The 16,719-nt window shown below is 39.7% G+C and overlaps 1 protein-coding gene across 2 annotated transcripts in view; it reads right to left on the minus strand.

Annotated features, from left to right (window-relative positions):
- Window positions 1-1,457: 1,457 nt before the first annotated feature.
- Window positions 1,458-16,719, minus strand: part of rab11fip4a (RAB11 family interacting protein 4 (class II) a) — a 32,027-nt gene continuing 16,765 nt past the window's right edge. For both annotated transcript variants that reach the window (XM_086070730.1, XM_086070738.1), the window contains 6 exons: window positions 16,072-16,212; window positions 14,333-14,414; window positions 9,669-9,806; window positions 7,859-8,005; window positions 3,641-3,784; window positions 1,458-3,569 (listed from right to left, as the gene is read on the minus strand). In XM_086070730.1, the coding sequence (XP_085926856.1) occupies window positions 3,453-3,569; window positions 3,641-3,784; window positions 7,859-8,005; window positions 9,669-9,806; window positions 14,333-14,414; window positions 16,072-16,212 (769 nt within the window). In that variant the 3' untranslated portion in view covers window positions 1,458-3,452. The remainder of the gene's footprint in view (window positions 3,570-3,640; window positions 3,785-7,858; window positions 8,006-9,668; window positions 9,807-14,332; window positions 14,415-16,071; window positions 16,213-16,719) is intronic.

Below are 16,719 nucleotides of genomic sequence, written 5' to 3' on the forward strand. Positions count from 1 at the left end.
TTCAACCAGCAGTCGGGATATAGTGTTAAAAAAAACGTTTTGAAATGCCTTTTGTGTAATCACATACTCTAAAATTGTAATGCAAGTAATGTTTTGATCACTCGATTCCGTCATTCGCTCAACGTTAACTACTGATGACGCATCAAGTACGTCATTGACAAATCCATCCATCCATCCATTTTCTTAACCGCTTGTCCTCAGGGGGATGCTGGAGCCTATCCCAGCTGGCTCCGGGCTGTAGGCGGGGTATACCCTGAACTGGTTGCCAGCCAATCCCAGGGCTCATTGACAAATCAATCTGCATAATACCACCACAATTTTCCACTTAATGCTTGTTGAAGTGGGATGAAATGTAAATATTTGTTATGAAATAAGAAACCAGAAGATGAAACCATGATGGTGAATCGCGAAGGTCCTTCCAAAGCCATCCCTTCTCCTTAATGTAAAGCAGTGCATATTTGGAGTGACTTGTAAACACCATACAGTGCTGATGTGTTCCTTATGTATTACATTGAGGAAAAAACAGCAAACTGTGTTGAACCATCAAAATGTCATAATTTTATTTTCTTTGTGGTCAAATGTATTTGACATGTAATATCCATGATGATAAAATATCAAACTTTCTTGTCACAGCATAGCAAATCATCTTTTGACAATTTTAAAATCATATTTCCCATTGCATTTTTTAACCTCAATAAATTAAAAACACACACGTGCACAAGTAGCAAGAATTAAACAAGCAAACTTTGGCAGATGATGGCTCAAAAGATGAATTGTAAGCTTAATGAGCTCTTCAAAGTTGTTTTGGGCTTTTTGCCTGATTTCATCTGTTGAGATATCAAACTTGCTCAGACTTTAAAGGGTTAAAATATTGTATGATGCCCTTACCTGCTATAGTAATTGACAGTGGACTTTCAACACTTCCTGAAAGTTTGGGATCAATATAATTTTCCTAAGGTACTGATTGCTATGGACCGTTAATGAATGTACGTGCCAAAAACTTTTTAAACGTGTTGTCAAAATGAGGGATTTCAACCTGCCAACATTTAAATTGCTTTACCTCGGTAAATTTTTTAGGTACCATCACATATTATACATCATTTAAAATTGATTTTGTTTACGTTTTTCAGAATTGTTCTTCAGATAATGAGTCTGAAGAGTGAGGAAATTAGTTTGTCAGGTTTTGTTTCATTGTTTAAAGATGGATTTTCCAGTTGTTGGAACTACAGTATGCCCACATGTCAGGACTGGTTTAAGTTTCCTGATGATCCATCCATCCATTAACTGAAAAGCTTTATTTTTTGGGAATTCAATTGAATCTCAAAATTCCAGTTTAAGGGAAACAAAACAGGCATTTGTGTACACACATCTCTCTCTCTCACTCTCACGCTCACTCTCACACACACGCACGCCCCCCCTCCCCCCCCCCCCCCACACACACGTCTTTGTATCATTGTAGGGACATCTCATTGACATGATGTATTTCCTAGCCCCTTCCCCTAACCCCGACCTTAACCCAATTCAAACATAAACTCTAAAACCAAGTTTTGACCCTTAAAAAAAAGAGGTCTGAACTTGTGGGGACCACCAAAATGTCCCCACAATTTCAAGTCGGTCCCCACAATGGTAGTTAAACCTGGGAAAACACCTGTGTATGGGCCCCACAATGTAGCAAAGACAAAAGCACACACATACATATATACATACATACACACACACACACTCACATATACATACACACATACACTCACACACTCAACTCACAAAAAGTTGGCGATATTTGGCTTTCAGGTGAAATTTCAGGACGAGCCCTAAAATGCATTCAAACCTTTACAGGTGAACTTAAGGTGACCTTCTCTAAGCTTTTGAATGCACATGTCCAACTGTTAAATGTTTCAGTACTTTTTGCACAACTTGCTGTTCTCTAGCGAGGAGCTTAACGGCAAAATTCACAAACGACAATGCTCCAGCTCATGGAGGTGGCAGGAAACGGCTATTGGAGACTGGTGTACCTCAAATGTAATGGCCTGCACTTTCTCCAGACCTGAATCCTATTGAAAAGCTGTGGGATCAGCTGAGTCCTTGTGTAGAGGCTGGAAACTCTGCACCCCAGAACCTCAATGACCCGAGGGCTGCCCTTCAAGAGGAGTGGTATGCCATGCCTCAGTAGACAATAAGTCAACTTGTGAACAGCATGAGACGTCGTTGTCATGCTGTAATTGATGCTCAATGGCACATGGCGAGTTATTGAGACATTTACATTTTTGGTTGTGGTGTACCCACCATTGTTAACTAAGTATTTTGTTTCAGTGAATTGTTTGAGATGAGGAAATCACCAGTGCATCCTTCTACTTAAATGTCCTACTTTCATTATATATAATTGTAGCGTGAACGTTTTACATTTTCCATAAATTTCATCTGAAAGCCAAATATCCCTATTCCTTTTCCAACGAAAGAAGTTCTGAGGCCATTGGGGCAGGAAGAGCGTTGAAGAGGCAAAGCCAAGGCTGACTCATATGGTGAGATATGCAAATTCAGAAGCTTCTACCTATTGGGTCAATTTCAAGAGAGGCCTCTCTTTTACTTTAAACGGGAAATTTATCAAATAATCTTAACTTTTCTTTTGGAGCTTTGCACATTTCATAATAGGCATACTATATGTATCATTTTTTTCAAGGCTTATTAACACATAGCATGAATTAGACTTATGCAAAATTTGAATTTATCTGTGACTATATGATATAAACGTTATGTCCTTCCTAAGTACAAACAAGAAATTATTATTATCATGACTGACTCAATTTGTGTGCTCAAAATTAACAGAATGGCACAGTAATGTCAAATAAGCATCCACTCATAAACTAGGAAGGTGTAGTAGTAACAGTCAGTCCTTTTTCTATGTCTGTTGGGATTGCAATGCTGGGTTGAGACCAAAGAGTGTCCAAGGCTGAAGTGAGGCTGGAACGAAAAGGTTTGTGAGGTGTACCGGTGTCTTCCTTCTTGCGAGGAAATGATGCCAGAATGTCCACGGTTTAAATAAACATCAGATTGTCACTAGTGTGTTTCCAAGTGACAATGCAAGCTTCCATATCACAAGTCTGTCCTTTCCTGAGACATAACCAGTCTTTGCAAAGCAACGGGAGGGGTCCCATGGTGGTTTCTCTGCTTTGAAAATGGCGGGCGTCACCTTGGTGTGGCGTGGGGTGTTGTGGAATGTGACTTACTAAACTGACAAATATTTTTTTCAAATGTTGCTTTGCAACAGTATGTACTATACATAATTGATGATTGATAAAGTGTAAGGGCATGGTTTGAGAGTCAGAATGAAACAATACTTTCTATATACACATCACAGTAAAATAATTTACAACTCATTTCATTAACACATACTGTAGCTCTATATCTGTTAATCAATAAAGGCTGACATTGAGATTTGCTAGAGTCTGTTCTGTTTAACACTTGATCTCTAGAATTGAGGGGTTATGGTCAAGAATGGCCAAAATGATTTTGTCCATGTATTTTCTCAAACGCAGATTGTTCTCCTCCTGTGCCTTCAAAGCATCAACAAGCTGAAAAAGAAATAGTGTTATCATAAAATGAATATGATTGACAATCACGTAAACAAAGAAAGCAATCAAACCTCATCCCGTGACGCATTGTCAATCTCAGCAGCTAGACACTGGACCTTTGAATGGCAGGAAAACAGGTTCTTGGCCTCATACAAACTCAGACTTAGAATCTGAGCATTCAAGTCATCGTTCTGATCTCGCAATTTATGGTTCTCCTGTGGAAGCACACAAATGACAGTTCCTTTCAGAAAGCGTTCTGGTTGAAATGCTATTGTTGTTAAAGATTTTACTTTGATATATATATATATAGATAGATAGATATCCCGTCAGTGTTATGTGTCCATTTTCTGGCTTTTTTTTATGTCTTTCTGTGTTTCATCAAAGAAAAAGCATTTGAAAAAAATACACTAGGGACCTGACATTTCACCAGGATTGTTAAAAAATGTAGAAGTTCAAAATGGCGCCATGCTGCAATTTATAATTATTGCAAACAGGAGGGAGAGATTCTCTTGAAATTCTTGTAATAATGCCCGATTTTGTCTCATTGACTCCAGTTATAAATCACAGTTTTTGATATGCTGTAAACCTGATGTGTTATAATGCATTTTCCGTGATTACTGATGCAATCGCTTCTTTGACGAGTCATAAACATGAAAATAGAGGAATTTGTGTGTTGAGAGTGTTAACACCCAAAATCCACTAGGTAGCGCCATAGGCTAATCAATGAATTTGCTTGTGTAAAGCCCGCTGCAGATTGGTCAAAATGAATGTGATAAAAACGGTTGGCATTACAAAAAAGTTTGGTGTTCATGTGTCTGAGCTCACGTTCAGTCTATTTGGGCATGCATATTTGCAGGTGTGCACAAGAAAATACAAAGGTACTGCCCACAAATGCAAAAAGAAATTCACTTGTTTATTGTTATTGTTTGAATTTCAACTCTTACTGGTTGGGTGTTGGAACTTCTTTACTCTTATTGGTTCTGGGCATTTTTGAGGTTGTTGTTCTCGCGATGATCACTACTTTGCATTTCTTTCACCACAACTGGTAGCAATGGCTAGAAAGATGGTATTGGAGGACGCGATTCGGCTCGTTTTAGAAAGTACTAATTCCGAAGAAGAATTTTATTCGGACGCTAGTTCGGAGAGCTCGGAAGAGGTTGAAGAGTCTACTCTTGGGCTTTGAATGCCAGAGAAGGAAGAGGATGATGACGATGAATACGGAGATGAGCATGACGAGGTGTGGGAAGTGGACGCAGATGATCGCGGAGGTGAGAGCGAGTGGGGTGGGGGGCGTAGATGAACACGACAAGGAGGCAGAGGATGATGAAAATGACGGCGATCAGGTCAAAGAAATTAGTGAGTGTCTCTCAAAAAATGGAAAACTATTATGGTCTCCTACTCACGAAGTGGCCACACTTTATTTCCCCCATCCCATTCCTAACCGGGGGCCAACCCTCTACGCAGTAGCAAGAATCAGCAGCCCTGAAACTGCGTTAGATTTGTTTTCCAACTAGGGCATCATACAGCGAACCATAAGAAAAGCTTCAAGCGGCTTGAGGAACTAGGCAAGGCTCTAATTTGGCCTGAAAATTTGAAACGGGAAGCAAAGCCTTCTGCCGAAGGCTTGGTGGAGCAGGTGGAGCATGCAGAGCAGCGTGCTGGACCCCCGTCTAAGCGCAAACAATGTGGCCTTTGCACAAAGCCACTTCGGGCTTCAAATCTTTTGCGCAAAATGTGGAACTTACATTTGCAAAAAACACATCAAGACCCATTGCATGAAATGTGAAATGGGAAAAAAAAGTCGTTCTGGTGTTTAGTTAATAGTAGTTCTTCGTTTCAGTAACTGGTGTTTCATGTTCATGAATTCTGCATATTTCTTCTAAAGTGTTACTCATAAATTCTGTCATCAAAATCAGTTATTGTGACTCTTGTTACGACTTAATTGAATTATTCAAGGATCTAATTATGTCATATGAAATATTTGACTTTGATTTATATCTATCCATAATTTATATATATATATATATATAATTTGAATATTTCATATGACATAGTTAGAGGCTCAAGCAAGTCCATAAGTCATAACAATTGAATTTTTTTATGCATGCCCAGTTTTTACACAATGGCATTTTTCTGCATACATTTCTTGTAATTTTGTCCCAAATCAGGCTTTTCCTTTGAAGTGTGACAATTTATCTTGGCCATTTGACTACTACTTAAAGTACTACAACTACAAGTACTACTAATACTAATACTACTACTACTACTACTACAAGTACTTGCTACTACTATACTACAAGTATTGCGTCTTTCCACCTTGCAAGAGTCAGCAGGCCCATTCAAAATTTCCGCAGAAATTGTTCTAGTTTCTATTTCATATTTTATGTTAACGTTTGCTCAATGACCACACCCATCACCATGGGCAGGCCATAGGGGTCATAGGTTTATCCAAATATATGGTGCAAGTTAATGCTGTCTTTAGGATATTCATAATAATTAGGCCCACCCATCCATTTCATTAAGCCTGGGCTCTAGTGATGGGTCTGTCAATGACTATGGTACATTTTCAAGATCAATAATAAACAATTTTTCTGGCTGTAAAAACAAAACAAAACAAAAAACCAGGAGAACAAGGATCATTTTATCCTTGATTTATTAGTTGCAAAATCCGGTGTGAGTATTTACCCCATATAGTGTGACAACAATTGGTGGGGGCAACATATCACATGTTCACTCCCTGTATTTGATGTCTTATAACTCTGCACTGACAAAAAAGTATGAAAATTACATGAATACAAAAAAATATACCTAAGACTTTGGTCTTCCATCTGGTATACATTTTGTTTATATATGATTATATTGATTCCAAGAAATATATAAAAAGGGATACAACTAGTCCCGGTCTCCCGATATATGAGGATTTTTTTTTTTTTTGAAACGTGGAAAAAGTGAAGCCTTGTGAATTCTGTCTAGATGCTCTGTAACGCTCTTCCCACCATCACCCACCTACAACTATTAACACCAATCCAGAATGCAGTGGCAAGCGGTGTCCTTTTAAGAGTGGGCATGCAACTGGGCATGCAACTGGGCATGCTTTATGCCCAGTTGCATAAAGGGCGCAGGCGGGTGCCCTTTATGCAAACCTTGCGGGCGCGAGCTGAAAACTGTTTTATTATTAAATTAAATATTATTTAATTATTATTTTCTACCACTTTGTAGGTATAAAATTAAAGCGGAAATATTCAAGACTGACACAGGTTGATGCGCACACACTGTAATGTAACCAGCTCCGTGGTGAGTGAAATGTCACAATCACACGGCCACAAATTTGCCAATATGTTGAAATTTACAGTATTCGGAACTGGCTCGTGCCCACAAAGTCTCCCAAACCGGGAGAGGAAAAAATGACATTGCAGCAGAGCCGCAAGAGGTTTCAACCAACAATAAAGTTTGCTAACCTGTGGACAGCCAGCAGGCCATTTATGTTTCTCGTTTGTCCTTGCTTGAAAGTGAGGGACGAAATTCTTCCCCGTTTTTATGATGATTAGGCTACTTCAGTAGGACGACCACTTGAAATTATATTCTCGCTGGAGCATTCCTGGGCATGTCTGCACTGAGCACGCCTGAGAACGCTGGAGCCTCCTCGGGCATGAAATCTGGCATTTGCCGGCCCTCTACCTCCGGGACGCAAGCCCATGGATGCCGACGGGCCACACACCGTTGGAAAGGTCTTGTCAAGACGGATCTGGAGATGCCCGTATGTCCCCGGTAGGATATAGGGTTTGGGAGATACAGCCGCCCAAAGTCCTCCAGGACACAGAGGATTTTCACAAATTTACCCCGCCGGCGATGGTTCCCACCCGGGTAAGAATCCGGTGTTTGCCGGCCCTCTTCTCAACCACTGACTATTTACCAGAGAACAAGCCAAGTAAGCCAGTTATGCGCATGCGCGTTGTCAATGCTGCTTTACTGCTAGCTTTTTTGCCATTCAAAAGGCGCACGTACAGAAACAACCTCTCGGAATTAACAACTTGATTTGTCATTGTGCATGCGAGAAACAAGCTGTCAGCTTTCCAACTCTTCGCGAGGAAAACAGGACAAATTACACAGGAATTTAAGACCAAAGCAGTAAAACTAAGGTATTGTATAATAGAGGACACTAACAGATAAATATTTTCAATTATTTTATTGAAGGGCTTGGGCATGCACCGCATTAATAGCTTATTCTGACCGCTCGCCACTGCCACAATGTGTATAAATGAAAGTATAATGTCTGTTGGTGTAGGAACCTGTTTCAATTTTTTGACTTCCTGTTCCATTTCCATCTCCCGAGGCTTGGTATTCTGCTCAGAAAGACCCTTGCTCTTTCCTGGATGCTCCATTTCCATCCTAAAAAGCTTCAAGTAGTCCAGTTCTCTGCGAAGATCGTCAATCAGCTGTAGGTGGAGTTAAGATTAGGACAATTCATTCAATGCCAGTAATTTTCAGAAAAAAAAGACATTCCCTACAGTACCAGCCATTTTGTCCCCAAAAAATTAAGACCCACAGAATGTGTTCTATGATTATTTATACATAAAATCTACCAAATCAAAGAATATACTGTTTCGCATGGATAAAAAGTCTGATTCTCAGAATTCACACAAAACCTGGATACAAATAGCTTTTAGTTAAAAAAAAAAACATAGAAATTGATGCAAATTTTTGCTTATGTGACTGACACCTGCTTGCTTTTGTAACATACAGGTGGTTAATTTGCCGTGACTGGCAACTCGCCACATAGATGACATGACTTTGTGATGCTAACCGGCCACTAGGTGGTCTCGATGAGACGGCTTGCACCTTGCGACCGCGCAGTGGCCTAAATGTGCACATTTGTGTTATTCATAACCGCTTGTAAAGGTCTACAAGCATTCACGGCGAATCTGAGACATTCACGACAAAATAACGGTCTTGGGAGGTTACAGAAAAATAACCATTGCCTAAACAATCACAAACTAACGCTACAACATAGTCTCTGTTGTAACGTTATGCCACTTTTCCACATATTAAAATAGTTCTCAAATGTGTAAAAGACATGTCTGTATTTTTATTTTCTTCTGCTCCCATGGCCAGGTGTTTTCATTCACAACATTAGCACATGGCTACCATGACCGAAATCACTGCCCCTTCGAGAGAGAAGGGTATGGCCTAGGCGTGACCTAGTGCAGCTATTTACATAAAAGTGACACACCCCTAAAACAGTTTTGAAGAGAGCGTTTTTTGGCTGATTTAGGGACAGCCAAAATATTAGATCCAAAGTCAATTTTGACGAATGCATGTCACAGACATGTCTTTTACACATTTGAGAACTATTTTAGTATGTTGAAAAGTTGAATAATATGAGACCTTTAAGTAGCTTACCGCCACCACATTGTGAATGTGTCAGTGCGCGAATAATGTATCCTTTCCATTGTAAATTGAGTGTCTAGAAAAGCGCTATATAAATCAGATGCATTATTATTATTGGTTTAAACCATTCTCTGTGATGTCGCCGGCAGTGCAGCAGACAAGCTCAAAACATTGGATCCAACTCCGCAAATTTTTGGCAAGATTGCCTTGCCTCTCAGGCTCAATGGAGGTTGAAACTTTGCCATATTGTCACTTTCACTCTAAAACAGTTGGGTCAAAAATAACCCAAATATGGGTAAAAAATGGACCGATCCTCTACTTGGGTTAATTTGACCCAACTTTGAGTCAAATGGATCTTTTAGTGTAAAACAATTCGTAAATATTGGTCAGATCCTTTACTTGGGTCAAAAAATTGGGTCATTTTGTATAAAACAACCCAGAAAGTTGGATCAAATTGACCCATAAAGTAAATCGGTCCATTTTTAATCCAAAATTGGCTTACTTTTGACCCAACTGTTTTTAGAGTGTTCCTTCCACTTTCACTTCTGACATCATTAATAAGGCCATGTGTTGTATGAATATGCTTTTTTAATAGCATAATGTGCATCATGATAGCCATGGCATAATAACGACACCAACACACTTTAAGACCTCTTTACATCTGAACTACGGAAGCCTGTGAGTTTCACAAACCTAATACATTACACATACCTCTTGCATGGCCTCCTTTTCCTTATGAAACTCCCGGCGATTATGCCAGAGTTTGTCAATTATCTTCCTATAGAGGTCCATTTCGTCTTTTAGCCTCAGGCTTGTGTCCTCCAGCTTGTCCATCTTCTTCTGCTTCTCCTAAATAAAAATAGGTCAAATTAGTTTCAAAATAAATCCAAATCACCAATCGTAAATTGACGATGTAACAATAATGCAACAATTATTAAAAAAAAATAATTAAGTATTGTATGTAGAGTTTTGGGAATAGTACATGATAGTACTGAAATGAAAGATGTATTGACCAAAGATGACTGTTGTACTAGGAACTATCAGCTATGCACCTCCAATTATTTTTTCTCTTTCGCAAAGCTAGACATTCCCGTCACCATTCTGCTGCCCCACACGGACCCTTTTCCGATGCTGATAAGGGATTCCAAATGTTTTTCCAAAGAAGTGCGTCACCTTGAGACCCCTTTTGGTTGTAATTCTGTCCAGTGAAGAAGACCTGGCTTTTCCTTAGGACAGGATCGTGATGGCTGAGTTAGAATAAATACACCAAGCCTTCGCCCCTCAAATGGTAAATGGACTGCTTTTTATATAACGCTTTAACTGCACCATATGGTGCCCTGAGCGTTTTACAATTTAAGCCTCACATTCACCCATTCACACACACGCGCACACGCAATCACACACCATTAAAATGTCTGTTTCTTACTTTAACCAATCACAATCACACAGATTCACTGCGCTGCGCCTCAGATTGATGTCGGCATTTTGTCTGCTTTAGCATCATTAGACTGGCGCCTGGACTTGTACCCCAAATCTGTAATTGCTGTTAGTTTACCATTTAACCACCAAATCCCAAATCAATCCGAATGGGTTAATAATTGCACTTTTGAAAAAAACCCATCATAGATGAAATATGAAAAAATGACTAATCCAATTTGACCATAATGGTATGGTACAATATCTCACTAAGGTGAGTACACGTTTCACATTTCTACAGATAATTAATGATATCTTTTGATTCACAGAAAAAAATAACACTTTGACACAATGAAAATAAATCATTGTATAGCTTATATAACAGTGTAAATGTATTGCTCCCTCAAAATACAGCCATTCATAGATACTGTAAACACCTGGTAATAAAAGGGAGTACACCCCAAAGTGAAAATGCCCTAAGTGTCAATATTTATTTTATTTTATTTTTTTGTTAAGAGAGCTCAGTATTGTTCATCCGGTAATTTTACAGATTCAACATATCATCATTGCTCTTTCTCTTTGTGTGTGTGTGTGTGTGTGGGGGGGGGGGGGGTGCATATGTGCGTGCGTGTGAGTTTGTGCTCATTAATTCACCTGAAACCTATTAAAAATCCCATGCCCTTCACCTAAACCGAATACTTAATAATAATAATAATCCTGATAGTCGTGAAGTTGTCAGGAGACCTGATGAGTAATCAAAGAAAAGAGAGAAAAGTGAAATCCAGCACCAACCAGACACCACCTACTACACACAGGGTTACAAACCAGAATCTTACACCAACCCCAGAAGCATATAAATTCCAACAATTTAGAGAGACCTCAAGAGACCAAAGGAAAGACTAAAGAAAGGAAGGAAGGATAGATGAAGTGAAATCCACAGACACCGATTCAGCGACCAGAGGAAGAAGCAGATTGTGTTTGAATTTTGGTAGATGCTGATGTGGTGGATCTGGCATGCATGAAAAACCTCCACCAAAGAGGGGAGCCGTCGACCCCGGCCAGGACAGGGCAAGCACAACCCCCCAGGGTCCCCCAGGCCTCGGCAGCGCCAGGGCACAACCCCCGGGCTCCGCGGGGCCACCGGCCGGAAAGCAAACACAAAAGCCCGGAGTGGCACCCCCAGCCCAACGCAGCAGAACGGGGCACGGAAGGCCCACCAGGCACCCCACCAACCCACAGCCCCTGCTCCCCCCACAACACCCCCGCCCCCCAGACTTTAGTCCAGAAATAAATAACTGGAATGCTGCATAACCATAAAGCATGAAAATAAGTGTCGGCAGTGTTTTGTGAACACTGGAGACAAATGTCGGAGTGTGAAAGTCCCATTTTCTTCATCATGTATTGAGTAATATGTATTCTATGAATAATTTTATATTGGATAAGTTGTAAATTTGTGTGTTTTGTAATTTTAAATACGTTATCACAAACTTGAATCCAAAAGTCAGATTCCGGAGCTAAAGACAGGTCTGTCTCCCATTTCAAAATGGGTAAATACATTTATCTGTGTATGAAAGTAACATATATTTTTGAGAGTTTTTTTGTGTTGTCGGAGAAAGCTTTGTAATATCCTTACTAAAACAGGCGGTTGAAGCGTACCCTGAAGTGTTAGAATTTGATTCTTTACCATATTTTTAACTTGCAGATAATATAAAAAAATGCAGTTTTTTATTTTGTATTTTTGAAGCAAGTTTACATATGATATAAACGTGTTATCTGAGAAAAGATGGTAGAGATGTGTAATTCCTTTCTGCTTCTACACACCTAAATGTTAAATTGAAAGTTGGGGTTATGCCATATGGGCAGGGCTCCAATTGGGATTTTTTAATTTCTAGTGCCTTCTACCAGGCGGACAGGGTGGCAGAAATCATTGGGTTTTTAAAACAATTGTGTCGCTTAATCGATGTTGTAATAAAGAGTAAATCTAAAATTCTGAGGTTATTACAATCCTTCTGTTCTTGTTCCAGCCAACAATTGGTATCTCTGTTGGGTTGTGCTCATAGAATGATATTTTGTAGCTGGTTAGCTATATAGTAGTGCATAAAATTTGGTCTAGAGGCACCAAATTTGAGTCTAGACCTCCTTTGGATTTGCTTTTCTGAAGAGTAGATAGACTTATCTTTGCTTTTTTTTTAAAATATATATTTCAGTAGAAAACGGCCGAGTCTAATGACTGGAACCAGTTAGACGTAGGTTTGAATAGAATCATTGAGAAAAAAAAATTTATTTTGGGGTAAACTTTCATTTTAATGGTGGCTATTCGTCCTATTAGAGAAATAGGAAGATTATTCCAGCGCTCCAGGTCACTGTGAATGCTATCCAGAAGTGGAGTGAAGTTTAAATGAATTAAATCAGTTAATTTAATTTTTTTATGAAAATAATAGAAAGAAATAATAGACCTGGAAGAAAAAGCAGCCGTCAATGTTTCCTGGCTCCGCCAATCATATGAAGCGCTACACCCGGTCCCCTACATCCCAGCCTGTGATTGGCTCTACGTTAAACTATGACATGACGTGCGATGGGCTAGATTAGAACAACCTTGAAATATGAGGGCAATGTGCACGGCCATTATGGAGGATAATTTGAACTTGACAAGAAGAACTCTGCAGACTTCCAGTTAACAATATGAAAGACGGTTCAATTATGTCAGTGAGAAATGGACCAGCAACATGAATGAATAAGAGTCAAAACTGTGGACTTGACGCGGGGCAAGTCACAAACTCAACTGGCCGATGTCTACCCATACCAAAAACTGGTAAGTCTTGCTCCATTAACGAATATCCTTCAAATTTACATAGGAGGAAATATCCAAGATAAGGCAAATTAAAGTAAGGTACGATATGCCGCACACTGCATCCAAGAAGCGATTTATTTGATAGTGTGCGGCATACCGTACCTTACTCTACCTTACCTTGTCCTGTTAAACTGGTGGATGATATTGGCCACTGTGCTGCAGCTCCTTTTCAGGGTGATGGCAATCTTCTCGTTGCCTAGGCCATCATTATGTAGAGCAACAGTTCTTTTTTTTCCAGATCTTCAGAGTGTTCTTTGCTATGAGGTGCCATGTTGAACTTGCAGTGACCAGTATGAAAGAGTGTGGCTGTGACCGAATGTCCACCCTTGTCCCCTAACCCCTCATTCACTACATAGCCCTTCACTATATAGTGGCTCAATATGTAATGCCCTCATTCTGTTTGGCGATCCGGACAGCCAGTTAACTATTTTCTCGTCGTCGCATATCACGTGACCACCGTAACTCTTATGAATCACCTGCGCATAAATTACCGACTATTTATTGTGAATGAAAATATTTTAAAACTGTACTTTATTTCCTTTGTTGTACATATTTTCAACTAAAACACATTAATTATTTTCGTAGTATATATTAATGCATCGGATTTGATTCCCGCGCTTGCGCTGTCGCTCGCAACATGTTTTCATACTCGCAATGCATTGTGGTTTATATCAACCCGGTTGAGTGAAAATCGATGTTCACTACTTTTCAGAGTGCATTGTGGGTAATTTTGAGTGCCCTACATTTTCGTTCCCTGGACATTCAGACGCCACTACAAAATGGCGTGATCCCTAACTAGGGCATTATATAGGGAGTAGGGTGCACATTCGGGCACAGCCCGAGAGAGCTGTAATACCAAATTTAACACACCTGCTCCTTATTCACACCTGAGACTTTGGGGAAAGAAAATGACTGTGTTCAATTTGGACAATTTTACTTAAGGGTGTACTCACTGCTAGGGATTTAGCTAATAATGGCTTAGTATTTTGAGGGAACAATAAATTTACACTTTTATATAAGATGTACATTGACAAGTGTCATTTATTCAATGTTGTCCCATGAAATGATATAATTAAATATATTTTAAATGTGAAGGATGTATGCTCACCTGGTCCAGTTTCTCTGCCTGAGACTTGAGTCTGTACACATTTGTCTTCATTTCTCCATTTTCTTCTTCCAACTGCTGTAACCTATGTATGAAAAAAAGGCATTATTTATTTCGAACGTGTGAAAATGACATAATTTCAAAAAACATGCTGCATCCTCCTACAGTTACAGCCTGTTTATTCATTCTGTTTGAGCATCCTCTGCTGTATCTGTGTTATTGTCTGCCATATTTGTTTTCACTTTGTTGCACTACTCATTTTAATGTCTACCTATGTGTTTGCTTCATTTTCACCATGGTGTGCACAAAAACATGCTTAATCATCTTCTGTTTTGCTCTGCTGTTTCTGCTTTTAAGACAAAACCATAACACCAGCACGCATATGCTCAATAGTAACATGGAATATGCTGTATATGTCACATGCAAAATAAACAAAAATCCTCCATTTACCCACAACACGTCTACTACACTGTACAATTCAGGCATTAACACTGTGTTTGAATGTAGGAAAATAAAAGTGTACCTAAGTAATGATTACATTCAAATGTATTGAAAAATATTGAATGAAGAACAAGAAGGGAAAAAAAATATTGAATGAAAATTATACTCAAATAAAAAAAAAACAACATTGCCTAAACAATAAAGAACTTAAAATCAGGCTGGTATCGGCACCCATCCCTACTTATGAGCATAGCATTTTATTTTATTACCATGTCACGCCACAGGGAGCCGCTGCTCACCGTTATCAAGTTTCCATGCCCCTCCACTGTGAAGTCCCTGCAGGAGTTCTTGGGCATCGTAAACTTTTATAACCGCTTCATTCCCCACGCAGTTCACATTATGCTACTCCTGTATAATGCCCTGCGTGGAAAAGGTTCCCAAGTATGAAGTGAACTGCTTCTCAGGAGTGGACCAAGCTTTCAATCTGCCAAGACTGCGCTGGCCGAAGCAGCTCTACTGGTGCACCCCTCTCCCACTTCCCCGGTCGCCCTCTGACATTCAAGCCTACCGTACATCCGCCACTGGACTGCGTCTAGAGGACATCACAAATGCCACAATCCTCTGTGATGTCTCTCCGTGGACCAGTCATCAGCCAAGTACGTCTTCGTGTACCACGACAGCCATTGAACCCTACTGCGGTCTCCCTACGAGGTTCTTCTAGCCTTCATAGCAACGTTGCTTTTCGATTCTTCAATGTCGGCTCTGCCCATCATTGTGAAACAGTACTCAACCAAGCGTTGGATTGTTCACCCACGAATATGGAACATGAGCTAAAGAAGGTTTAGCTTTGTGGTAAACATTGGAAGTAAACCAGAGTGAAACACGATGGACCGCCTCAAGCCTGCTCATGTGGACATCGATGTACCATCACAGTTGCTACGGTCTCCGGCCCAGGGCTGGCTCCGGACCTGTCACCGGCCACTGCCAATAAGAGCGATCAAAAAGTTCAAGGGCAGTAGCTTCTTGCTTGCTGAGTGAACAGTCAGTTTTGTAGGTGGAGGGTAAAGAGATATGACTTGTCATCACTTCCTCGTCTCATCATTTAACACATCTCCACAATATATATTGTATATTACCAACAGTCCTTAAAAGCTTAATGATAGGCAAAAAAAGCAGACAAAAAAAGAGAAAAATAAATAATTATAAAAACTGAGTGTACTACAGTGTAATATACCTCATTTCATCAATAAGAACCAAAGTGAGTACCAGTTTCAAACATTTGAAGTTGGTTAGCATTTTACCTGTTACACAGAAAGTCTATCTCTGTGTTTCTTTCCCTCTCCATCTTGCCGTAAACATCGCAGTGTCTCTTAGTCTCTTCCTCCAGACTCTGATCTGCCTTTGACTCGACATCCCTCATCTGCTCCTCTAGTTCATGCACACTGGCATAAATACATACAAATCATGATGAGTGATGTTGCTCAAACATTTTATGTACATAAATACGTTACTTTTATGGCAACAGTTTGAGCCTGGAAAAGATCACACACATTAACATTGTGTGTTATTGTCTTTTTTTTTTAACACAATGGGAGCTTACCATTCTCCCAGAATGGATTTTGTTCGACTGTATTGTTCATGCTATCAACAATAGACTTGAATTACACAAGTAGAATTGGGCTTGAAGTTTAAAGACAAAACAACCTCAAAAGATATACAATTTGGAGTGCTTTTAAAAAAAGATGAATATACCCCAAAGGTACAAAGAACTTTTGATTGGTTTAACAAGTTCTTGTTCCATTTCTGTTGATTTTATAGGAATTCTATCAAGTAGATTTTTGGTCAGTGAGTAGTGCCATGCATTTGGTCCAACTCTTTGTGATGTTTGACAAAAGGCCCAGTGCATGAGTATGGAGATGATTAAATTAGCTTCTTGAGTTAGCCACCAC

The sequence above is a fragment of the Leptonotus elevatus genome, chromosome 1 (genome assembly GCF_054856555.1).
Source record: "Leptonotus elevatus isolate MCC_2025b chromosome 1, RoL_Lele_1.0, whole genome shotgun sequence".
NCBI lineage: Eukaryota > Metazoa > Chordata > Actinopteri > Syngnathiformes > Syngnathidae > Leptonotus > Leptonotus elevatus.